At 37.3% G+C, this 17077-nt stretch overlaps 2 protein-coding genes across 2 annotated transcripts in view; one reads left to right on the top strand and one right to left on the bottom strand.

Annotated features, from left to right (window-relative positions):
* The window catches only part of WTAP (WT1 associated protein), a 42274-nt gene extending 34271 nt beyond the window's left edge, over positions 1-8003 (bottom strand). The window contains exon 1 of the mRNA XM_072409310.1: positions 7682-8003. The gene's annotated coding sequence lies outside the window, so the exon portion shown is untranslated. The remainder of the gene's footprint in view (positions 1-7681) is intronic.
* Positions 8004-8149: 146 nt separating this feature from the next.
* SOD2 (superoxide dismutase 2) lies at positions 8150-13292 on the top strand. Its single transcript, XM_072409314.1, has 4 exons — positions 8150-8288; positions 9536-9741; positions 12668-12782; positions 12936-13292. The coding sequence occupies exons 1-4, from the start codon at positions 8260-8262 to the stop codon at positions 13081-13083; spliced, it is 498 nt and encodes a 165-aa protein (XP_072265415.1). The 5' UTR covers positions 8150-8259; the 3' UTR covers positions 13084-13292.
* Positions 13293-17077: the final 3785 nt, after the last annotated feature.

The following is a 17077-nucleotide window of genomic DNA, read 5'->3' as shown; positions in this document are numbered from 1 at the left end:
TACGGTACTGTACACTGGAACAGGGACACAATTCAACCCCAGATACAGCCATTATGGATTGGCAACATCTTCAGTGCTATGCCTCATTGAGCCATTGCTGGGTCAGGGCTATTGTGTCATAACTGACAATTTCTACACCTCTCCTGAGCTTTGAGTTCCTTCTGCAACACAGAACAGATGCGCATGGAACCGTTAGGGCTAACCGGCGCAACCTGCCATCATTGTTTGCAAAAGGGACGCTGAAGACAAGAGAAATTGTTGCCTGGCAGAAAGGTAAGATGATGGCCCTGAGATGGCGTGACAAGAAAGATGTGTGCTTGATGAGTACTGTCCATGATGCCTCCACCGTTCTGGTACACACAAAACGTAGGAAAGAAGTGATGAAGCCATAGGTGGTGATTGACTACAACAACACCATGGGAGGTGTCGACAGAGCTGACCAAGCCATGACATTCCACCCAGCAATGAGGAAACAGCAAAGGAAGTATTACAAGAAGATTTTCAGGCATCTAGTTGAGCAGTGCCTATGGAATGCCTACGTTCTGTACAAAAAAAATAGTCAGAGGCCTGTGAATCATTCAGACTTTATTGTGCAAGTTTCTGAATCCATAGTCAAGAACCACCAAACACCATCAGTGGGTATGAATAGACCCTGGATGTCGTGCTTCCACCGTTGTCAACCCAGAACGCCTGACCGGTCGTCACTTCGTTGAATACATCCCACCAACCCCGAAAAAGGCCGCACCTACAAGGATGTGCGTGGTTTGCTGCTCATAGACCGATGACAGAGGAAGGAAGAAACGCAAAGAAACCAGGTTCTACTGTCCTGACTGTGATGTTGGACTTTGTGCAACACCCTGCTTCAAAATCTACCATACCTGGGATGTCTACTAAAAATGTTAATATTTTTTTTCTAAAATCTCCATATAATTTATATTATTATTAATCAATATTATTGCACCCTTATTTGGAAAATTTCAGTGAGAATTTTTTAATAAAAATTTTTTTTTTGACAAATTACACTGTTGTTGTCTATTATTTCATTATTTTTTATAATAATGATTTATAATTATGTATTATATTATAAATTATGATTATAATATAAAAAATAAATATAATTATTATACCCAGGATTTATTCTTAAGAATTACAGGCCCACAATATAAACAAAAATTTTAATGCAAAAAAAAAATAGGGTCACTTTTTGCATCAAAAAACTGACAGAATTAGAATGCTAGGAGGGTGAAAGCAAAGAAGTAGAATATTCTTGAATGGCCAAGTCAGTCATCTGATCTGAACCCAATTGAGCATTAATTTCACTTGTTGAAGACTAAACTTCGGACAGAAAGGCCCACAAACAAACAGCAACTGAAAGCCGCTGCAGTAAAGGCCTGGCAGAGCAATAAAAAGGAGGAAACCCAGCATCTGGTGATGTCCATGAGTTCAAGACTACAGGGCTGTCATTGCCAGCAAGGAATTTCAACCTAGTTTTAGAAATGAACATTTTATTTTCAGCTTTTTAATTTGTCCAGTTACTTTTGAGCCCCTGAAATGAAGTGATTGTGTTAAAAAAAACCCTTTTTTTTTGCAATCTTTTTTTTTCAACCCACTGAATTAAAGCTGAAAGTCTGCAGTTCAACTGCATTTGAGTTGTTTCATTTAAAATTAGATGTGGTAATGTACAGAACCAAAATTAGAAAAGAAGTTGTGTCTGTCCCAATGTTTATGGACCTAACTATATATATTCATGCAGGGTGATCATATCCCCCCTTAAACGTCTCTTCTGAAGGGAGAATAGATTCAGTTCACCTAATCTCTCCTCATAGCCGAGCCCCTCCATTCCTTTTATTAGTTTAGTTGCCCTTCTCTGCACTCTCTCCAATTCAACAATGTTCTTTTGCGAACTGGTGCCCAAAACTGGACTGCATATTCCAGATGTGGTCTGACCAATGCTTTGTACATGAGCAGGATTATGTCTCTATCTCTGAAGTCTATTCCTCTTTTAATACAAGAAAGTACTTTACTAGCTTTGAATATTGCAGCTCCATGATCTACCAAAACCCCCAGATCCTTTTCTATTTCTGACTCTGCCAAATGTATCCCCCCTAGACAGTATGAAGCATGCATGTTGTTAGCCTCCAAGTGCCTAACTTTTTACATGTATCTATATTAAATGTCATTTGCCACTTGGCTGCCCAAATCAAACAGTACATCCAGGTCTGCTTGTAGATTATAGACATCCTGTATGGACTTAATTCCATTACATAGTTTAGTGTCATCTGCAAACACAGAAATGGTACTTTCCCAAACTCTATATCATTTATAATGTTAAACAGCAAAGGTCCCAATACTGAACCCTGGGGTACACCACTTATAACCTTATACCATTCAAGGTATAAATCGTTAATCACTACTCTCTGGATGCAGTCTTTAAGCCAGTTCTCTATCACTTTACAGATGTAAATGTATTCTATTTAATGTACAGCGCTGCGTAATTTGTTGGCGCTTTATAAATCCTGTTTAATAATAATAATATTATTATTATTATTATTATTAATAATAATAATAGTTTACTTTTCTAAGCCTATTGACCCTAACTTACATACATTAACTGTCTGTAGGGTACTGTGTCAAATGCTTTAGCAAAGTCCAAGTACACTATATCAACTGCTATTCCACTGCCTACTGGTTTACTTACTTACTCATAAAAAGAGAGTAAATTTGTTTGACAACTTAGGTATTTCTTGAATCAATGCTGACTATCACTTATATTATTATTTTCCAACAGAAACTCCTCTATGTGGTTCTTAAAGAGTTTATTAAACTCTCTAGAACCTTTCCAACTATGGACAGTAACCGTACCAGTTAGTAGTTGGTAATGACTTTACTCCCTTTTTGAAGATAGGAACCACATTGGCCTTATGCCAATCCTCTTATGCCAATCCCCAAAGCTCTTTGAGGACACATGGATGTAATCCATCAGGTCCTGGTGCTTTCTCAACCTTAGTTTTGCCCAACTGTTTCTCAGTCATATCAATTTTGAGCCATTGTGACGCATTTAAGGCAGTAACATTGCTATTATGAATTTGGACTTGAGCTCTGACATTTTCCTTTGTGTACACTAAGCTACAAAAAAGTGTTTAGTAAGTTTCCGTTTTTGTTTATCCCCAATTACCAACCCAGAGACATCCGTTAAGGGGCCTACATGCTCAGATCTGATCATTTTGCTATTAATATATTTAAAAAAAAGTTGGGTTGCCTTTCTTTCCTTTGCAATCTGTGTTTCATTTTGAAGTTTTGCACATTTTTTCACCTTTTTACATCTTTTGTTAAATTCTTTATAGTTTTCTAATGATGAAGGTGATCTTTTATTTTTACATTTTTGGAATGTCCTTTTCTTATTCTTTATGGCTTTTTTAACATGAGCCAGCTTAGCTGTGAGCCACACAGGTTTTACTTTTAACCTCTTAAACTTATTACCCTTTGGAATATATTTTTCAGTGTGTTTGTGTGGAACAGACTTGAAACATTCCCATTTCTGTTCTGTGCTCTTTGAGGACAATATTGTCTCCCAGTCCAAATCACAAAGAGTCCCCAATAACAGAAAATTTGCTCTCTTAAAATTGAATGTTTTTATCTTTCCTGTTTTGCTTCCTGTTTACAGCTTACATTAATCATATTATGGTCACTGCTACCCAGATTCTCTTTTATATGCACATTTGTTATAAGCTCTGCATTGTTGGAAACAACTAGGTCCAGCAGAGTATCATTTCTAGTTGGCGCTTCTATAAACTGTACCATAAAATTATTTTGTATTAAATTCATAAATTTCCTCCCTTTTGGTGTACCTGTAGTGCCATTACTCCAGTCAATGTCAGCGTATTTAAAATCTTGCATGATTAAAACACTTTTACAAAGCAAGACTTCTAGCATTGGTGAACAGGCTCTTTAACCACCTGAGCGTTACACTGATGTCTAGATTTCTGTACCAAAAGCGTTACAGGTTTTCATGAAATTTTTTTTTTTAAATTGTAGACCTGTAACTTACAGAAATATGTCCGAATAGGGGTCTGGTAGATATAATGAATGTAAAAAATGTTTGAAACACACAATCATGTAAAAAAAAAAAAATTACTTTTAATAAAATTAAAGGAAAAACACAAAATTCAGCTTAAACAAGAATACATAAATAAATGAAAAATACTGAAAATGCGATAATTCGGTATACTGTATAGTAATATATTTTTCTAAAACACCTCCCTAGTGTCCAACGTCACATACCTATAGACAAAACCACATAAATATATTTTCTATTATTTTGTATTAGATTGGATACAGGAGTTTGTATTCAATCCAATACAAAATGAATGAATGAGTTTCTATTTGAATTTCCCGCACACGCGCCGACGTCATCACGCACGCAGACAGAAGCCAGCCGGTTTTTTTTTCCTCCGCCGGCCGGCTTCTTGTTTCAGAGATCACCCGGCGCTGGAACAAGAATGACGCTGGATGATCAGCGGGACCAGGTAAGAAGCCGGCCGGCATCTTGTGTTCCGCCGGCCGGCATCTTACCGGTCCCGCTGGTATAGGAGAAGGCACCCGACGCTGGAGAGGGAGATCGACGCTGGAGAACGACGCTAGAACACGGACACGACGCTGGATGAGCACAGCGGGACCAGGTAAGTGAGGATTTTAATATAGTGAGAAAAGTTTGGGGTTAACGATAATTGCAACTTTTTTTAGCACGGAAAAGTTCGGGCTTAACAGTTGGGAGGTTAAACCATTACTGCATTTACCAGCACTGTTTGCTAAATCCTTTTGTTTTTCAGTACTGCATAAAAATAGTACTGCACAATCCAATGTTTGTGTGTTACATAGGAGACTCCCTATATTTATCCATAACCCTCCCCCCAACTACCCCCAATCCACCCTCTACTAGTGACTGACCCCTGCCTGACCCTTTTGCCACCTTATTTACCTGTTTTATATAGCACCAACATTTTTTGCAGTGCAGCTGATAAAAACGTAGCCAGATAACACATCTGCATAAGGATGCATCTGCTCATCATTCAGCACAAGGCTAAACTAATAAAATGATAACAGAATGATATTACTACTACCCATTGTGAGAAATTCACATTCACTTACTAGGTAGTATTGGATTACATAGAAAAAAAGGTTATGCCTATCAATAAAGGTTGCCTATCAATAAAGCTAAATTTCTTTTTTAGAAAAAAAGGTAAGATAATTTAAAAAGCTTTTATTGACTAATATAAATAATGAAAACTTACAATGTAAACTAAATAGTGCATATAGTTCTGCTATTTCATTGGCAGTGTCATTATACCTGTTTGACAACAGTTTGAGATGCCTCTGAAATAATTCATAATTTATTGACTGGGGCATTCAACCTGCAGTTGACCTCCTTCTGACCCACGTTAGACCTACTCAAAGCATGTTGTACATTCCCATGGATTTAAATAGCAATGCAAACAAAATTCTGTAGTGTTTCATGTTTATAAAAAATCATACTTGGTACATTTTTTTTCTTTTTGGGGATTAATGTTACTGTGTATATTACCGATTAAATATTACCCATATCACAAGAAAGCAGAATAGTGTAAATAGGGTCCTAAAGTACTTTAAGAGAAAAAATAATTCTAATTGCATATTGTACAAAAATAAGATTGTCTGCGCACTGATGAATAGAAATTTCCACTAACCAGAAAGTCACACAAGGATCTAGTCCAACCATTCCAAGTGGGGTTCATCCAAGGATTGTTAGGAGTTCAACCCTAGTAGGATTTTACCAAAAATTTTCTTAGCTGTCTGTAATATTGTTTTAAACATCTCTGATGCCTGAAATTATTTCTATAGGTTCTTCTGGAGTTAAATGGTGGAAAGATGCTGCTTAAGTGATGATCAATGACATGTTTCACCTCACATGTATTGGATGTCTATTCCACAAAACAAATGTCACAGATGTGAAAAAACATGCAATTTATGCAATGTTTTGTCCTGATGCCATAAATCTCCCACTTCTTAATTTTTTGTTAGCTTCTGTCTACTTTTCAGACCTCAGATTTATTGGTTGGTTATAGCTTAAGGTGGCAGGCCAGGTACAGGAAGTGTTGCATTTGCTGGAAAATATGCACAACACCAAGACTGGAGGAAGGCTTCCAAAAATAGTGCTTGATGTATTGATGTAAATAGTATTTTGTTTTTACAGGGACCATTTACACCACAATGCATGTTTATTACCACTGTGCTGTACATTCCTCATTGTACTCTGCCTTTTTCTATACACTGCGCTGTATCTTCTACATTGCACACAGCCTCACCCTGTACACTGTGCTTTATTGTCAATATTCCACACCTCTTTATTCTTTTTAATGTGCTGTATCTTCCACATTCCACTACACTGTTATATTTTCCTAACTCCATATCTCTTTGCCCCATACACTGCACTGTACCTGCCATATTCCACACCACCTCATTGTGTATGATTAATGTCTCATATTCCACACCAGCTCATTCTGGAAGGGTATTTAAAAAGATATTTGTTCCTAATGACTGTGTGGCTATAAAACTATTCCCTATGGCAATACAATAGTGGCAGAGTATTGTGGGTACAGGAACTTTGGCGATTATACAGTGGGTACTGTGAGTAGTTTGTGCAGTAACCCGTCTGTTTCTTGTCCCTTTGTTGAGATTAATTTGTCCCATATAACTTATGATGTCTGTTATATATATATCATACATACTGTTTCATATTATTGGTATGTTTTTTATTCCTGTGCTTTATCTGCTAGCATTGTGTTCTTATTCTGGTTCTCATCCCCCACATTCTGGAACTGGAGTCAATGCACACTATTAGATCCTGTGTTTGTAGGGTGCTTGTGATGGGTCACATCCCCTTGTAAAAACTGCTGGAAAGGGCTGTATGAACCACTGCCTAAAAGGCACATTTCTGTATAAAAATTTGTTTGAGAACAGGTTTTGGATGTTTTATTTGTACAAAGACCCTATTCTGATGATGTCACCATGCTGACCACAAAAACACACTTCTTGTTGGCACTCAGTCATCACAACTTTGTAAAGCGAATATATGAAAAATGTGCTACCAAAATATGTTCTTGTTACAAATATAAGCTGATCAAAATACAGATTTATTGCCTGTCCTGTATAGCGGAAATAAAAGTAACAAGCTGAGTGGTCGCTATGTGCCCACTGGCTACCAGATGCATTTTTCCAACTAAACTTTGATGGTTTTAGTAGGGTTTCCTAAGACCTGAAATTGACTTCCAGGGCTCCTCAGGAGTAAAAAGGTTAGGAAATGTTGATTTTGACTTTTGCTGCCTGAAAGGATTGTACTTTGTACCAGGAGGAAATCTAGTGTGTGTACAAGTGTCCCCTGGTGTTTTTGGGAATGTGGTTAGCCATCTACCATGTTCAATGTCTACTGACAATCCACTGAGTGTCTGCTATAGTTATATATTACAAGGGTCACCTACATGCCTCCCCTTCTCAATAGAAAAGAATAGCCGGGAGTGTAACAAATGCATATCTCCCAACATGGGATTATGCCAGCCTGGGGTGTAAGATTGCTATATTCCCTTGCTTTTCTGTACTTTTGCTTTCCCTCTTTTCCCTTTTTTCTGTTTGGATTTCAGGTACTTACTTTATATTAGTAGCAGTGAATTCAGCTAGATGTAGTCATATCTTCTGCCCATAAAAAGTTACAAAGTGCTCCCACAGTTGCAGAGGAGTGCGGTCTTTCTGTACAGCCATTTCTTCAACTGTCACCTATAACAATAACGAATCATCATTGTTTTTAGGGACAATATTTGCAAATGTGTATCCAGCATTAAAATTAATCTTCACATTCATGTAATATAAATTACAAAGCCACAGGGTGCTCCATAGACAATAGACTTGCATGAAAAATAACTATTGTAAACAGATCTCTCCCCACATAATCCGTGAGAAAAGAAAAACAACAAAATATTTTTATCTGCTGTTTCCTTTACTTTGTCCACTCTGACTGTAATCTATAAACTTCTCTGTACTTGGAGATATGTAAGGAGCGCCCTCTAGTGTTAGTGGGTGCCCGGTGCAAGAGTGTCATTATAGTGCTGCCCGGGATAACACCGGAACTAGTTTGGAGGGGCGGTGGGAGGAGATATATCAAGGACAGACTGTCACAGTAGTCACTGTTGGATTGTAAAATTCAGTGTTCCAGTCCCAGATTATATAACCATGCTCTGCAGGCTGAGTTTGTGCGGCAGGTGAGTGCTGGCCATGTGACCGGTCTGCGGTGGCCATGTGACCGGTCTGCGGGTGGCCATGGCTGCATGTTGTCAGCCACCTGCGGATTGCTGTCATCGTGTTATCTGCTAGCAGGACAGCCTCTGTCTGCTGTATCTGACTCATCCAAATTGGTGCACTTATGTAACGTTAGGCTTATAAAAGGGGCAGCGTGTCTGGTGTTGAGGATTGCTCACACTAAAGTCAGGGAAAACTTATTAATTTGTAAAAACTTTTATTTTAGATTGGAGGTCACAAAACTTTCTATACAAAGGGCCAGTTAATCATCTGTTCATGTTGTTTGGGGGTAATGGTGTAAATAAACCTGCCATTGGAGGTCAGCAGGAGGAGGAAATTGTCTTGTGTTGGAGGTCACTAATAGTAGAAGATGTCCTGGTATCAGCAGGTGTGCAGAATACTCACTGTCACTGATAAATGGCAATACAGGTAGTCCCCGGGTTACATACGAGATAGGGACTGTAGGTTTGTTCAATTTGTATGTAAGTCGGAACAGGTACATTATTTTAATAAATGCAATTAGGACAGATGTTTGTCTCAACATGTTGCAGAATGGCTCAGCCCCTAAGATTACCCACAACCCCAGCTGTGTTTAGCAAAAGATTTCTTCTGCAAATTATGCAAACTGCCCCCTTTCCCCCTATCAAGCGTCTGTCCTGCACACAAGCGAGCAGTGAAGCCCCATATGTCGGATGTCCTTAACTCGGAGACTACCTGTATAATAATGCCCCAGCATTGGTGGTGGTGCCCAATGTCTGGCTGCCTTCAGAGTGCTGTGGATCCATCTGTGAGCTGGGTTTTTTAAAAAATGTGTAAATGTCAGCAGTGGGACAGGTAAGCTAAGGACCTGTGACCAACGCTATGCATCTCTATGTCTCAGTTTGTTACAAAACTAAATGCCATCTTTACCCACCTAAACCCATGGGTACATTTCTTAAGAGACCTGGGTTTTTTAAAGCATTTATGAGATGGTCATTTCCTATTGGCTATGTGGCGGTGGGGTCCTTTCAGGATCCAGAAGTCTATACCTGTGACATCAGTTCGAGGCGGCTGTTGGGGTCCCACTGGCACAGGCACACATGTCCATTCCACAGATAACATACCACAACTTTAATCTATGAAAAAGTGATTTGGTCTAGTTAAGAAGAAGAACTAAATTGTCCACACTTTGAACACAACCATTATATATTATGTTTTTGTTTTTTTACAGAACAAGCCTTAAACTCGTTCCTGCATTGGGATGCTCTTCCTCCTCCAGACAGAAACATACACTGCCTGACTTGCCTTATGATTTCGGTGCACTGCAACCTCATATCAGTGCTGAGATTATGCAGCTCCATCACAGTAAACATCATGCTACCTATGTCAACAACCTAAATATCGCAGAGGAGAAATATTCAGAGGCTTTGGCGAAAGGTATGAAAATGGCTATGTGCTGATATTTTGGCATAGTCGTATGAAATAAATTTACCAAGCATTGAAGAAAAGAATGACTCAAACATCTTCTAATGTATTAGTTAATATAGGGAGAAAGCACCGTATATTATAGGCCATCACCACCTAGATGCTTAGACCAAAGATAGCAGTGTTAATATTATTTGACAATAACTTCATGGGCTGTATTTTTACTTTTTTTTTCACCCATCAATTCACCTGTATTTTCATACAGTATTTTACACAGCCCTCTAAATTCCTCTTGCAATGCTGGTTTCAAAGCATAACACCGGGGAACAAATTTTTTGTTGTTAGATCTGACACGTTTTTTACAAATTTTTGGGTGGTGAATCCAGAAATGACCGCTATCACGTACAGTTTTTACGATACAGGGTACCCTTCATTTTTGTCAAAAAACATACAGATTTTACATTCAATTAAAAAATAATGAAATGACTTGACTGTACTGTTTATTTAAATTTCTTTTGTTCAAACAAAGGATTTATTGTTACTCTATGACATTTTTTTACAGTAAAACATTTGTAAATTAATCGGGTAAGCGGTTAAGGTAAAAATTTACGCCGATAGCTTTTCCTGGATTGTTCAGTGTTAGGACAATCCCGCCGGATGCGCCAACAATAGTCAGCCATAATATGTACATCCCATCTACCCTGATATACCGTCCTTCCAAGTGGCTCATGTAGAATGTTTGGATCTCCTGGTTTTAGGGCAGATCTTGGAGGCCAATTCCTTTCCACCCAATGGATCCCAGGAGCCCTGCTGTCCCACATGCACAGATAACAGGGATACTTGGTGTATCCGCGTTGCTGACCAAGAAGGAGGCATACCATTTTAAGGTCAACACAGATGACCCAATTGGGTTGGTGATTTTGCAACAACTCTATGACTCTTTTTATGTCTGCATATTCTTCACAAAGAGAAACTGAATGGCCAATTGGGACTGATTTTAATATATTGCCATTGTGAAGGAGGACACACTTTAAGCTCCGCTTTGAGCTATCGATGAATAGTCGCCATTCAGTTAGTAATAGATTGGAATTCCCAATTCCTTCATTAAACCAGGTATGTTATTGCAATACACAAAGCCACTGTCAGTTAGATGTACTGCAGAAATGCAATTTCTCTGGTTTGAAAGTACGATAACTTTGTTCCTTTTACAAGTAAGTTTTTCTCACGCAATCTTGATGCTAGGAGTTCTGAAGCTTCGATAGTCCCAAATTACGTCCCAAATCACTCAACTCATGCTTATCAGATCCCTTACGAACAAAGTCCTCTTCAATTTCAAACTCTTCATCATTGTTGTCACCTAGTTCATCACCATAATTATGTTCTTCAAGAAAGGGTAGTGTAACAAAAACCAGCACTGGGATTTCATCTAAATGCGCCACTGGGCGTATAGCCAATGGTAGACTAGGATACTCCATGTTACATTTATTTTTCTTGTTATATTCTAAAGGTTTCACTATACAAAAGTAACAGTCACTGAAATGATCTCCTGGCTCTCACCAAACCATAGGTATACCAAATGGCATCTTATCATGTGTTCCCTTTGTCCACATCCGTAAACCCTCAACACACTGTTTGCACACCTTATGAGGGGCCCAAGACTTACCTTGATCATCAAGTTTATCTTTTAAATATGCCAAATAGGCTTGTTCTACAGATGTGCTGATGTTTGCCCTTTGACTGGGAATGGTGAAACTGCCACAGATATAACAAAATGAATCAGGGTTGTTTAGGCACGTACGACAAGACACAGCCAGACATGATCTGAAAGGAAATAAGTGTGTAAGTAGAAAAATAAATTTTGCCTATTCACTATGTAGAGCAGCGCACAACCTCTGACCACACTGTCTTGCGTGCAAATGAATAGCCTGTACAAATCCACGCTACAGTAATCACATTAATTTAAGCGGTAGAGAAAAAACCTGATGTGATAGAAAAAAGCTGACTGCACTTTCAGAATCAGCACACCTCTTTTAGTGTATATAAGCTTAAAAATCGACGTCAACAAAAAAATTGTTCAAAATTGTTCCCCAGTGTAATAATATCAAGGCTTATTCTGCCACCTACTGGACAATTATCAAAAGATCACAGTAGGCACAAAAGTAAAAATAAATCTTGTTCACTTTATTAATTCTTAAACTTTTTCTTGTACATATAGACCCTTTTTTATGTGTGTTTTTATTTCAGTTTACAGATGTTAGTATTTCAGTCTAACAATAACTTTATTTTTGCAGGAGATGTCACAGCTCAGATTTCCCTCCAACCTGCCCTTAAATTTAATGGGGGAGGGCACGTCAATCACTCAATTTTCTGGACAAACCTCTCTCCCAATGGTGGTGGAGAACCCCAAGATAATAATTGGAAGTGTGTACGTAGCTTAAGTAGAAAAATAATTTTTGCCTATTCACTATGTAGAGCAGCGCACAACCTCTGACCACACTTGCCACACAACCTCTGACCACACTTGCCACACAACCTCTGACCACACCACACTTGTCTTGCGTGCAAATGAATAGCCTGTACAAATCCACACTACAATAATCACATTAATTTAAGCGGTAGAGAAAAAACCTGATGTGATAGAAAAAAACTGACTGCACTTTCAGAATGAGCACACCTCTTTTAGTGTATATAAGCTTAAAAATCGACGTCAACAAAAAATTGTTCAATATTGTTTCCCAGTGTAATAATATCAAGGCTTATTCTGCCACCTAGTGGACAATTATCCAAAGATCACAGTAGGCACAATAGTAAAAATAAATCTTGTTCACTAATAATTCTTAAACTTTTTCTTGTACATATAGACCCTTTTTTTATGTGTGTTTTTATTTCAGTGTACAGATGTTAGTATTTCAGTCTAACAATAACTTTATTTTTGCAGGAGATGTCACAGCTCAAATTGCCCTCCAACCTGCCCTTAAATTTAATGGGGGAGGGCACGTCAATCACTCAATTTTCTGGACAAACCTCTCTCCCAATGGTGGTGGAGAACCCCAATCTATTCTCTATCTTTGAGTGCATCCTACTTGCATATATTATGATGATAAATAAATACAAGACAATTAAGATCCCCACCATTTTCCCTAACCTATTCAGTGCTTGCATGATTTTTTTTTTCGTCATACTAAATTTCCTTTTTTATTCTTTTTAGGTCTTATTCCTCTTCTGGGTATTGATGTATGGGAGCATGCTTACTACCTTCAGTATAAAAATGTTAGACCAGACTACCTGAAAGCCATCTGGAATGTTATCAGCTGGCAGAATGTATCTGAAAGATATCGGGCTTGTAAAAATTAAACTGGTGCCTTTCCCCACCTATTCCGTCCTAAAGAGCTCTTGCAGTTTGTTGTAGTTTGTAAGATTTACAGATATTGATCAGAGTTGTTCATTTTGTTGTAGTCTCACATTATAAAATACAATATTATTCAGCTGTGTTGAAATTCAGACAGTTCTAAAAGTTGCTTTAACATCTACTTCCCACCAAAAATAAACTGAAATTATGTGGTGTTCTGCTTTGCCTTGTTTTCATTTGTAGATTTTGTTTCTCTTTTGAACCATCCTCAGATACCCAAATGCAGTTGTGTTCAGATTCCTTTTTCAAGAAAAAAAAATAAAAAAAATGCAGGTTGCTTCACGGGAACACACCCAACTTCATCTTTGCATGGTAATGAAATGGGATATGTTTAGTACGTTGCTTTTCAGAAACCTTTTGTTGTGCCTCTTGGCCCTTTAACTCAATATATGCATAGTTTAGAGCAGGGGTAGGCAAACTCTGGCCTTTAGGCCAGATACGGCCTAGCCAGTAGTTTTTTCCGGCCTAATGCCCCCCTGATCGATCCAGCCTAATCTCGGCTGCCAGGGGTCTGAGCCTCCATGGTATGCCTCCCTTCCCTATTTACCGCGGCCGATAATAACACTTCTGCCGCCGGGGTAAGGGAACATTCCCTCTTCTCTGTATGCATTGTGGAGGAAATGGTTTTCCCTTCAGGGGCGTTCCTGGACTCGAGAGAGAGTCCGGCCTAGTGTGCCTTCTTGACCTCCTAAAAAGGCCTAGTAGCCAAAAAAGTTTGCTGACCCTTGGTTTAGAGGAAATTTTATAAATTAATTCTAAAAAGATAGAAGATTATTTATTGTATAGAGTTCCCTATTGTGATAAAATGTAATATTTCTCAGCCATATAACCCAACATAAATTCATCAAAAGCATAAACTAGTCATCCCCTGTTATTCATTTAATGTGCTTCGTTATATATTTTCTATATTGCCACCATTGTGGCAGCATAACCTTTTAATCTTCTGTGGGCATAATCCTACCATTATTGCATTTGCACCAAATCTGTTTTTATGTATAATCAATGTTTATTGTATTTTTTAAACGGGGGGGAAGGAGACAGAAGAGAAGAAGGGAGGGGGATAAATAACACCATAAATATTTCTTATACAGCCATATAATATTTACAGAATACCATATGAATATATTAGAAACATAGATAACCAATCTGTATTTACACAATGACTTTAAACATTCCAAAGAATGATGTGATCCCAGAAGAAATTGCATTGTTTTGGAATAAAATATATCTATTTTTTTATTATATCATGAGTGCAGTATAAAACCAGAATTGAAGTACTGATGTTCTGAGCTGTATCTGGTTCTTTTAAAGCCATTTTATTTTTATGCACACACGCCTCCACAGTGAATAGGTGTTTCTGCTTCACAGTATATTAATGCATCACATCATTGTTCTTCTTACTGCCTAAATATTTTTTGATATCCAGTATGTGACAGTTGTTTTCTGGCTTTCCAAGAACATATTTATCACTAATATTTACTCGATGAATAGAGCACAAAAACCATAAAAACATTTGTCGGGCTACTGCTCATTGTGATCCATGATGCATAGACTGGGTGAGAACATGGGAGGTTACCCCCTATTTACATGGTCCATTCAGCGTCATTTCTGAAACAAACCTGCTTGTTCTAGCAGCAGCTGAATTCATTCAGATGGTACAGAAAGTTGGAGCGGTTACTGTTTGTACAGCTCTGCAGAACTGCATTCTAAACCTAATGTTATCTTTTCAACAAGGCATTTGAATAGTTAAACAGAACTGTTTTTTGGTGATGAGTTTTGTATTAAAGGATCAGTCAGGCATATTGATGTATATTATTTGGCTAGATTCAAGATCATCTTTTTATATTCCACATGTGTCTGGATTACAACAAACAGAAAGCAAAGAGGTCAGTGTGTGGTTTGGCTGTACTATCAAACTTTTGTCTATTTTCAACTAAACAAGGTGTGCCAAATATGTTTTTTTTTCTTTTTAAAATGTACTTTCATAGAACTGTAATTTTACGACAGCTATCAAATTCAGATCCAACATGGAAAACTCAAATTTTGAAACTAATTCTGGGTAAAAACAGAGAATAGTAATGACGTGGAAACCTGAAGACCAAGGTTGCCCACAAACAAGAACTAGTTATCTTATGTACATGGTAGAGGGAAGAATAGTGTCTTCCACATTAACAAATAATGTAATATATTGCAGTTTACTCACCCATAAATGTGGCAGCTGTATTAGTTTCTTTTTTAGATATTTTTCTACATTTTTACCGGTGATTCTGTCAGTAGAACAAATTCTGCTGATGGCAATGCTCACTGTATCTGCATTCTGGAACAGGACTGCAGGAATTTATTGGCTCACATTCTAGTGTATTAATAAATTATATATATATATATATATATATATATATATATATATATACCCACAGCGAGCAAATAGGAGAAGTTTGTTCATTATTTACGCATGCTTTGATACTGTAGTCAGCACCTCAGAAATACCAGTGAAAAGGAGTAATTTCAAGCCTTATATTAATGTTATATTCAAGGTACATATGCTAGATAAAAGGTATTTGACAAATGTTTGGTTCTGATTTAAAATACTATGAATACTTAAATGTAAACCAATATATTTTTACCTGAAAATGGGGTTGTTAGAAAAAGAATCTCGGTTTATACCCTGGCTGATAGATGATGCTGTGTTCTCGTGTAAAGTGTATTACAAACTCTTGCTATTTTAGAGAGTTTGTAGAACTTTACCTTAACATAGAGCACCCTCTACTGGTGTAAATGTCGTTTTCCTATTTTTCAGGTAAAAATAGGTACCTAGATTATTTGTATTGGCTTATATTAGAGTATATACGGTAAACTCTAAATTTATTACTAAATGCATTATTGTGAATTAAACATTTAAGAATTTACAAGATAAAACTAAATATGACAAAGCACAAAAAGTAATGTATCCAAACTCAAAAACAGAAATACAATAAAGTACACTATTATGTATTTTTCTAAATTTATACATATAAATTTGTAATTAAAAACAAATATTATGTTCATATGTTTTTAGATATGTGCGTTTGTCTTGGTTAAAGCCATGGTCCATACTTAGTTGCTTTGTGAGCCATATGTGGCTCCTTACTCACTTTATTGTGCTTTGCAACATATTTTACACAGGTGCCCGGTACTTGCATTTTTGAACATCTTTCTAATTATACATTTATTATTGTATAGAGTTTGTCAAGTTTGAGGTTGTCTAAAATAGAATTCTACAGTAGATATATTCTCCCTATTCTGAATATCTAAACTAAATATTACAAGTATTTTTTTTAAATTTAATGTTGTTTTAAACAGGAAGCCATACTGACAATTGTTAGCAATGAGTATACAAAAGTCTTGAAAAAAACCAAAACTTATATGAACATGAAAAGATTACATAGAGTAATATGAACACAGGTGTAGAGGTAACCTGTAAGAAAAAACCTATTACCATAGACTTTAGAATGGCAGCGTGTTCTTGAGGTTTTAGTGAGGAAAGGATTTGTGAACATTCATTATGTGAACCTACTCTGAGAGCTTCCAGGTTCACAGCAGTCAAAATCTGGCAGTTAGCAGTCACCATATAAACAATCAGATTTTTTTTTTCCTTTTTTTTAACGTTATGGTTTATATTCTGCTGGTTCTTTGCTTTCAGGAAATATAATTTTTTTGTGTTTTTAATTTGAAACACAAAATGTCTTGTCTGTTTAAAAAAACATTTGTTTTGCTTGTTTTTCTGGGTAAGGCTATGTTCAGACTGGTCATGAGGTTGCAGTGCAGTTACTGTTTCCTCATGCTAGTTAACCACTGACTTGGGGGAGACGCTATGAGTAGCTTCTCCCCTGGGAAGCCCCAAAGAAAATGAATGAGCGTGGCAGTAAGTGGTACCATTAATGCTCTGCTGCTAAGTTTGCA

Source organism: Pyxicephalus adspersus, chromosome 4 (genome assembly GCF_032062135.1).
Source record: "Pyxicephalus adspersus chromosome 4, UCB_Pads_2.0, whole genome shotgun sequence".
NCBI lineage: Eukaryota > Metazoa > Chordata > Amphibia > Anura > Pyxicephalidae > Pyxicephalus > Pyxicephalus adspersus.
The sequence above is the reverse complement of the archived record's forward strand: the minus strand, read 5'-3'. Positions and strand labels throughout refer to the sequence as shown.